General features: G+C 46.2%; 1 protein-coding gene across 1 annotated transcript; it reads right to left on the bottom strand.

Moving 5' to 3' along the window:
- Positions 1-6,371: 6,371 nt before the first annotated feature.
- ATP5ME (ATP synthase membrane subunit e) lies at positions 6,372-8,865 on the bottom strand. Its single transcript, XM_086770211.1, has 4 exons — positions 8,726-8,865; positions 8,499-8,553; positions 8,074-8,172; positions 6,372-6,507 (listed from the first exon to the last, which is right to left on the bottom strand). Exons 1-4 carry the CDS (start codon positions 8,759-8,761, stop codon positions 6,482-6,484), a joined length of 216 nt encoding a protein of 71 aa, XP_086626337.1. The 5' UTR covers positions 8,762-8,865; the 3' UTR covers positions 6,372-6,481.
- Positions 8,866-8,911: the final 46 nt, after the last annotated feature.

Genomic DNA, 8,911 nt, shown 5'->3' with positions numbered 1-8,911 from the left:
ATCAAGGAAAAAAAATAGCTCCGGACTAGTGTCAGAATTTTCTTCATACTTGCTGAAACTCATGTCTGCTGTCTCCAGGCTGTTCGCAGTGCACCTCTGAGTATGAGGCTGTCTTTCCCAGTATTTCAACAATTAGTTCACCCTGTCACTAAAATCGGGAATCAAACTCCTTAACACCAATGTAGCATTAAGAAGCAGGCATACTTCATTGCAGCACCAGATGCAGAGAAGATCCTTCCACCTAATGTGTATGCTGGTCTAAAAATCCAAATGGAATATATTCAGTAACTTCATACATAACCATCAACAATTCCCGGAATATTGATACATAATCATTACTTTTCCTAGAAATCATTATCATATTACCCACCCACTTGCACATGCTCAGTCTTTTGAATCAAGGGTCATCTGGTGGTCCTCGGGGTCATCAGAGAGCCCCCTCCTCAAATATGCTGGTTGAACATTCCTTAAAATCTGCATATATGGTCTTGAGAACAGGTAACGGTGTTCCTTGATCTTCTCTACTTCCAAAGTACTGGCTTAGGGCCTGTTTTATGCTCAGTCCTCGAGGCCTACCTTTGTTGTACCATCCCTCTTAATTATGTCAGATATGCTAGGCTAACTTTTAACAAACAATAAGAAATTTTCCTGACAATCCTAAAACTACCAGTTCTCTCTAAGGATTAATAGATTACATATGAAATCATAGAATCATAGAATGGTTAGGGTTGGAGGGGACACTCAAGGGTCATCTAGTCCACCACTCCTGCAAGAAGCAGGGACATCTCCAGCTAGATTAGGTTGCTCAGAGTCCCATCCAACCTGGCCTTGAATGTTTCCAGGGATGGGGCTTCAGCCACCTCTCTGGGCAACCTGTTCCAGTGTTCTACCACCCTCATTGTAAAAACTGTTTCCCTAATAGGATCATAGAATCATAGAATAGTTAGAGTTGGAAGGGACCTTCAAAGGTCATCTAGTCCAAACCCCCTGCAAGTGGCAGGGACACCCCTAACTAGATCAGGTTGCTCAGAGCCTCATCCAACCTGGCCTTGAACATTTCCAGGGATAGGGCTTCCACTCTCTGGGCAACCTGTTCCAGTGTTCTATAACTCACATTGTAAAAAATTTTTTCCTAATATCCAATCTAAATCTACCTTCCTCTATCATAAAACCATTACCCCTCATCCTATTGCAACAGGCCCTACTGAACAACCTCTCCCCATCTTTCTTGGAGGCCCCCTTGAGGTACTGGAAGACCGCTATAAGGTCTCCCCGGAGCCTCCTCTTCTCCAGGCTGAACAGCCCCAACTCTCTCAGCCTGTCCTCATAAGAGAGGTGCTCTAGCCCTTTTATCATCTTCGTGGCCCTCCTCTGGACCTTCTCCAACTGGTCCATGTCCTTCTTATGTTGGGAGCTCCAGAGCTGGACACAGTACTCCAGGTGGGGTCTCACAGGGACAGAGTAGAGGGGGAGAATCACCTCCCTCGACCTGCTGGCCACACTCTAATATCGAATCTAAATCTATCTCCCTCTATTTTGAAACAATTAGCCTATGTGAATGCAGTTATATGGAGAGCAAAAACTGCCTAATATTTCTATAATTTTCAAAAATTATATTGTTCTAAAATTGTATTGCTTAATCATTTTATGTCATATAACAACCCCTCGGCCTTTTCTTTAAAAAAAAATTTACAATTCACTCATCCATTTGTGTTAGTTTTGTTTAGTGAAGGGGAGGGCAACGGTGGCAGCTTCTGTAAGAAGCTGCTGGAACTTTCCCCTTTGTCCAGGGGACTTGACCGGGCCTAGGGCAGACCCACTGCTGGCCAGGACCAAGCCAATTGGTGAAGGAATATCCCCTGATAAAGTCTCTATGATAATGTATTTAAGAAGGGGAAAGGGAAAAAAAAAAAAAAAAAAAAAAAAGATGTGAAGAATTGAAGCAGGGGCAGAGAGGGGGAAGTGCAAGCCTCGTAGGCCTTACACTCCTCACCCTCTGGCCTTCAACCCGGCGGCGGCGGCCGACTGGGCCTTATTTGGTCAGTGAAGGAGGGGGAGGAGTAATGCGGCTCCTGGCCAGAGTTCCCCTGCAGCCTGTGGTGATGACCGTGGTGGAGCAGGCTGTCCCCCTGCAGCCCATGGAGGCCCATGGAAGAGCAGGGATCCACCTGCAGCCCGTGGAGGACCCCACGCTGGGGCAGGCAGATGCCTGAAGGAGGCTGTGGCCCTTGGAGGGCCCACTGGGGCAGCCGTTCTGGAGGGACTGCACCTCGTGGAAAAACGACCCACGCCGGAGCAGATTCACAAAGGACTGTAGCCCATAGGAGGGACCCCAATGCTGGAGCAGGGAAGGAATGTGAAGAGCTCTTCCCCCAAGGTGGAAGGGGCGGCGTAAAGCAACGAGTGGTGGACTGACCGCACCCCCATTCCCTCTTCCCCCCTGTGCCACTCGGGGCGGGAGGAAGGTAGTGGAGATAATGTTAGGCTTGGGAAGAGGGGGGGGGGGGAGTTATCTTGTTCTCTTTCTCATTATCCTGCTTTGATTTTAATAATAAACAAACTGTTTTCCCCAAGCCGAGTCTGTTTTGCCCGTAACAGTAACTTTAAGGATCTCTCCATGTCCTTATCTCAATCCTCGACCTTTTTTCTTATCTCTCCCTATTCTATTGAAGGGTGGTGGGAGTGAGAGAGCGACTGCTTAGGTTGGTCCTGAGTGGGGCTAAACTGCAACACCATTTCAGTCCTTTTGCATGTTAACTTTCTTAAGTGATGCTGTTAAGATGTGTTAGTGTTTACAGGTACTTTAGTCTTGCTGCAGTGTTTTACTTACTATAACTGTTTAGCATTGGCTTTTTTTTTTTGTCTGGAACATGATAATCATCTATTGTCTGGATAGAATGAGGTGGCAGAAAAGTAATTTGGTCACTGTGGGGTGGCTGTAATGAGGCTTGTGACACCTTTCCCATCCACATGGAAATTTAACCCAATGTAAGAGGTATTACAAGGGACAGCTTTCTTGCCTGGCCCTGCAGCCAGGTTTTGACTGTATGGAAAGGGTGGCACTTCTGCATCATCCTGTGTGGGGGGATTCCTTTACCCTAACCCCTACAGCTCTGACAGACATCCTTGGCTGCAGATGAAGAACTCACCCCTTTCACATTTAAAACCCAGCCCAGCATTTATCAGCTAGGTTGCAAGAGAGACATTGGCCCCAAAAGCAGGACAGCTTCCAGGGGAAGGATGGTAACAAAGGCATGATGCAACGGGCAACAGGAGAGTTCAGATCCAGTCATTTGTGGTCCTAGAACTAGGCAAGCAAAAACTCTAGGTGGCTAGATCTCCAGAAATCCCTGTGTATGGCCACTGCATTGTGTCCTCTATGAAAAAGAGACCTCTTACGCCACTGCATCGGCTGGGATCCTGCTCTGTGCAAAGCACTGCATTTACTCACCAGGAAGTACATGCTTAGCTCTGGCAAGAGCAGCCACACTGCCCTCAGCGGGAACTACATCAGTGCTGGCATAAACAAACATCATGGTAGAAGAAAAAGAAGGGGAGGGATGAAATCCCCCCCCTCTCTGGCACACTCTATGCTTTAACAAGGTGGGACTGTAGGAGCAGGTGAGGGTGAGCACATTTAGCCCTCTGGGGAGCAGGAGGCCACGGCTGTTCTAGTAACAGGGTTCAGCTCCAGCAACCCAAAGATAAAAGCAGTGCCTACCTCTACGGCCAGCCCTTAACATAACAGCAGTAAAGGTATTTCAGCTTGAAGTAAATAAGCACCCTGTTATAATCACATTTTGCTCACGCATTGAGTCGCAGCTGAATCCAAGGTGTTGAGTCTGAGTGGTTTTTCAGTACCACATATTTCACATAACCATCTATTCTGGTTTTATTTAGTGAGGGGGGCCTGCGGTGGTAGCTTCCGTAAGAAGCTGCTAGAAGCTGTTCCCCTTTGTCCAGGGGACTTGGCCAGGTCTAGGGCGGACCTGTTCCTGGCCAGGGCCGAGCCAATTGGTAGCAGAATGTTCCCTGATAATGCCTCTGCGATAATGTATTTAAGAAGCGGAAAAACTGAAAAAAAAAAAAAAAAAAGTGAAGCAGCTGAGCAGGAGCAGAGAGGGTGGGGCACGAGCCTTGTGGGCCTTGCAGGCCTCACCCTCTGGCCTTCTGCCAGGCGGCCAACTGGGCCTGACTCAGCCCGGCCCAGCTGCAAGAAGTGGAGAGGAGATGAGATGTGAAGAGAATCTGAGAGGCATCTGCCTGCCTGTTGTGAAGAATTTCTTGAGAGAGGAACAGCTGCAGACGCCAAGGTCAGTGCAGAAGGAGGGGGAAGAGTAATGCGGCTCCTGGCCAAGATTCCCCTGCAGCCTGTGGTGATGACCATGGTGGAGCAGGTGGTCCCCCTGCAGCCCATGGAGGTCCACAGAGGAGCAGAGATCCACCTGCAGCTTGTGGAGGACCCCACGCTGGGGTAGGTGGATGCCTGAAGTAGGCCGTGGCCTGTGGAGGGCCCGGTGGGGCAGTCGTTCTGGAGGGACTGCACCCCGTGAAGGAAACAACCCACACCGGAGCAGTTTCATGGACTGTAGCCTGTGGGAGGGACCCCACACTGGAGCAGGAGAGGAATGTGAGGAGCTCTTCCCCCGGCAACAAAGCAGCAGCATAAAGCAACATGTGATGAACTGACTGAAATTCCCATTCCCTCTTCCCCCCTGTGCTGCCTGGGGGGGGAAGGTGGTAGAGATGTTAAGCCTGGGAAGAGGGAGGCGTGGGGGGGAGGTTATCTTGTTCTCTGTCTCGTTATCCTGCTTTTAGTAATAAATGAATAGCTTTCCCCAAGTCGAGTCTGTTTTCACTGTAACGGTAACTTTATGGATCTCTCCCTGTCCTTATCTCAAACCTCGAGCCTTTTTTTCTTCTATTATCTCTCCCTATTCTCTCAGATGGTGGGGGAGTGAGAGAGAGACTGCCTAGTCTGGTCCTGGTCGGGGCTACCATCATTTGACAGCTTATAGACTGGCAGCACAGACATGGGCTGAGCAGCATCAGTATTTTTTTTTAAAAAAGGAAAGTAATTTCCTGACAATTCAGATCTCATTTACAGCTCCTGAAAATAAGAGGCTTTTGGAAGAATATTGACTTTTAAGTATAACATCCTGTTATCCGAAGAGGTCTGGATATGATGCATTACTTCTATCTTACAGAAACAGAATTTTAAACTAATTGGCAGTCTACATCTTTACTTTCATTGGCATCACCTAATCATTTCAATACCATGCCGTTCACATTCAAACCAAGAACTAAAAACCCACTCATAACAATAGCTAGCTGATTTTCCTGTTTCCTCTTTTCTCCTTGAAAATATCCCATTCAATGTTACACTTTCTACTGAAATCCAATTTTATTTCATTTCCTTGTACTCCATAGGACTGCTTAATTATTTGAGTAACTAGTAGTTAAGGATTTATTTCTTCCGAAGCATGAGATTGTATATTTATTAAGAGCAATTAGTTCAATAAAACATATGACAACAATTCCTGAGAAGATTGCTATCGCTTAGAAAAATTTATATCCGAAATCACTGTTTCAGCTGCGTAATCTGCAATGTCAGAAAAGGAAATCTAGCCAATGTCCAAATAAGAAACCAGACCTCCTGAATCTTTGAGCATTACAACTATTATCTGCATTGAGAAAAAACAGTAACTCAAAACAAGTCACTCAACACCACAGTCTACAGGGATAGGCTTTTTACCTTCTCCTGGGACATCCGAGGTCTGTACAGCTCAGTAGGTGCTTTAGTAGCTTACATGCTAAAAGCAGACTTAGATTTCAAATTAAAGGGCACTAATCTTTTAAACATCAGTCACCTGCATAGCCACTTACTTCTTATAAAAGTGACTGACTACAATTTGACTGTAACTTGTTCTTAGCTTGGGGGAACAACATTTGAAAATCTGAAAAAAGTATGTGTTTAAAAACGTCTGTCAGGACTAATTCCTCAAATTTCAGCATGGCTTGACAAATCACAACCAAGTTTGACTGCACTGTCAACTGCAAGAATTGTGCAATAATCTGCTGTGATAACAAAGCTGAAAAAAATGACAGCAACTCCCAGGCAAGCCAGTTAATAGGTTCAGGCAGCCCATGCCATGCCCACCTCCACCACCTGCCCACATAAAGTTGTATCTATTTTCTGATCACAAACATTATCTATGAATAATAGGTGTACTGACTGCCTTTTGCTGGAGGAATACAACGGGGTGTTTCAGCTGCAGCAATGGCCAGCTTGTGACAAATACTTCCCGTCACATTCTGTAACTACTTCTGCTGTTGTTCTGTGCAATTCACTCAAAAAATAACCAGCTGGAGTGTTTTAAGTACTTTATTGATAGAATAGCATGCAGCATCCACCAAGCACTGAATAGTTCAGAGCCTTGCCATGTATTTCCTGGTGTGAAATGAAGATCCAATCTTTTGTTCATTTCAAAATGGACTCTTCACTTGCTAGAAGGGAAGAAAAACAAATATAGTTAGGACTACTTGTCATTCCCATGGAGTACTAAAATATGCAAAGTATTAGTGAGACTAAAGGCTACCTTTAAGTATGCCATTTATTTCTAGTCAGTTTTTTATTATTCCTGCTTCTGCTTATTCAATAGAAGTTTATTTCACTGCTTTGGGGCAAAGGCACTTTTCTGGCTTACTCATTAGTAAATGACAGTTTTTCTGAACTGACAATTCAAATAACACGAGAAAAGAAAAACTTATCATTACAGATATGTCCAGTATCCAACTTTAAAGAACAGTCTTCAACAACTGCATTGCATTGAATTAAATTTTAACAATTGTTCTTCTAACTGGAAAATCACACCAAGAACAATGTTTGGGAAAGCAGATCAGACATCTGACATTAGACATTAAAAAAAAAAAAAGCACAGAATTCCATTAACAAGTGGAGTAGCAACACAGTAGTACAGCCTCCATCTCCAAAAATACAAAAAGTTTCAGCTAAACTTGAAACATATAAAAGACCCATTTAATCAGTCCATGGCCAATGGAGACTATGTCTCCATTTAAGATGGTAAAACACCCGTACAAAATAGCTTTATATCTAGTACGCAATATAATTCAGCAACTTGCATATTTGATTTTATATATGTGTAGTTCATTTCATTTAAAAGGGTTTTGTTCAACATTAATCTTAAGGACAATGCAAATGTCCCTACTTCCCAGGGAAATAGTTACTAAGTGTGTACATGCACTGAGAACAGCTTGAATTATTAATCAATTTTCTTAAAGTTCTTCTTAAATCCACCCAAAAAAACCTAGAAGAATTCAAGCCAGAGAGCACACTCCTCTGTAAAGGGGGTGAGGGACGGAAATCCTCTGTTAGAAATACACAGGGGACCCAAGAAATAATCCTAAGGACAAGGGAAAGCATGCTGCAGCAGGAATACTATAGGTTGGATGAGAATGAGGAAAAAAGCAGCAGTACTAATTCCAATTGACTACCTCCAGCATACTCTCTTCACATAAGAGATACCACAAATAAAGTTCAGCTCTAACACTACAATAGCGATACCACTTAGAACTCTGAGTTGCAATCACAAATAGTTGCTATGACTTCTGGTTTTGATCATCAGTCACATGTAAGATTTCTATTTTGCATGGAGAAAAGGGATCACAAGTTTGCTGCGTGCAGCTGAATAAGGGACCTCCGAGTACAGTTAATGCATAGTTCTAGTTATTCCTCACAGAATTACCAGCAGCTTTTAGCAGTTTGTTTTCTCAGTAGAAACTCAGATACCCATTTAAGAAGTCCTGTTCAGTTGCAAAAGTGTTTCTAACTCCTCCTCTACAGACGCTTACATCCAGAAAACCCGTTGAACAGCAGTACTATTTACCCTTCACATAACCCCCAACCACTGCTCCATGGATGCACATGGGTCTGCAGCCCACTAGCTGTTAAGCCTGAATTTCTCCTAGAAACACTGCAATAAAATGGCAGTCCACTTACAAGCCAGTGTGTGCACTTCAGCGTGCGATGCATAAATTAAACTGAGACACTACCTTCTGCAAGTTCTTTTGCAATCCGCTCAAGTTCTTCACGTTTCTTTTTCTCTTCAGCCTCTATTCTCCTCTCTTCTTCAGCGATAGGCTTTAAATAGTCTGTCAGTAACACATTTGCTTTAAAACACAATTTCTAGAAGGCAGCAGAAAGCTCTGCGCGTGCTAGCTCACTCACTCAGAAAGAAAAAAACAGTCTGGCTGGCACAAAGGCACGTTTCATGCAAGCCCGTGACCTCTAACGAGGAAGGGCCCGTCTCCGCGGGACACCTCAGCGAGGTCTACGCAGATCCCGCTGCTGGGGGGCGGGGCTGAAATGGCGGCCGGGCCCGCGGCTGCGCGGCCCGCACCGGTCGCCTCAAGGTGCCCTTGTGGGCCGCGTGGGGCAGAGAGAGAGAGAGAGAGGCCGCCCGGGGCGCCACACTCACCGTATCGCTTCTTGCCGTAGATCATCCCCACTAGCAGGGCCGAGTACCGGGTGAACTAAAGGAGGCAGAGACAAGGAGCGCCCTTCGCTCAGATCTCACGGACCGCCAGGCCAGGCTCCCGCCGCCGCCTGCCTGCCTCCCGCCCGCCCCGGCCCACCGAGGTCGCCGGCTGACCCCTCGCAGCGGGAGGCCCACACGACGCCGGCAGAGCCGCCCGCCGCCCTCACCTTGATGAGCGGCGAGACCTGCACCGGCGGAATCATCCTGGCGGCAGCCGCAGCCGGAAGTGACACGTACAGAACGGCGGCGGGGCGGAAGGACGAGAAGGCCCCGCCCACCGGGAGGGTGGAAGTGGTGGGTGCTTTGTGCGGTGTGTTGACCAGAAGGGGCTGTGTTTCAGTGTCTGGTCGCAC

The sequence above is a fragment of the Chlamydotis macqueenii genome, chromosome Z (genome assembly GCF_036417535.1).
Source record: "Chlamydotis macqueenii isolate bChlMac1 chromosome Z, bChlMac1.mat, whole genome shotgun sequence".
In the NCBI taxonomy this organism is placed as follows: Eukaryota; Metazoa; Chordata; class Aves; order Otidiformes; family Otididae; genus Chlamydotis; species Chlamydotis macqueenii.
This window is presented reverse-complemented; position numbering and strand designations above follow the sequence as displayed.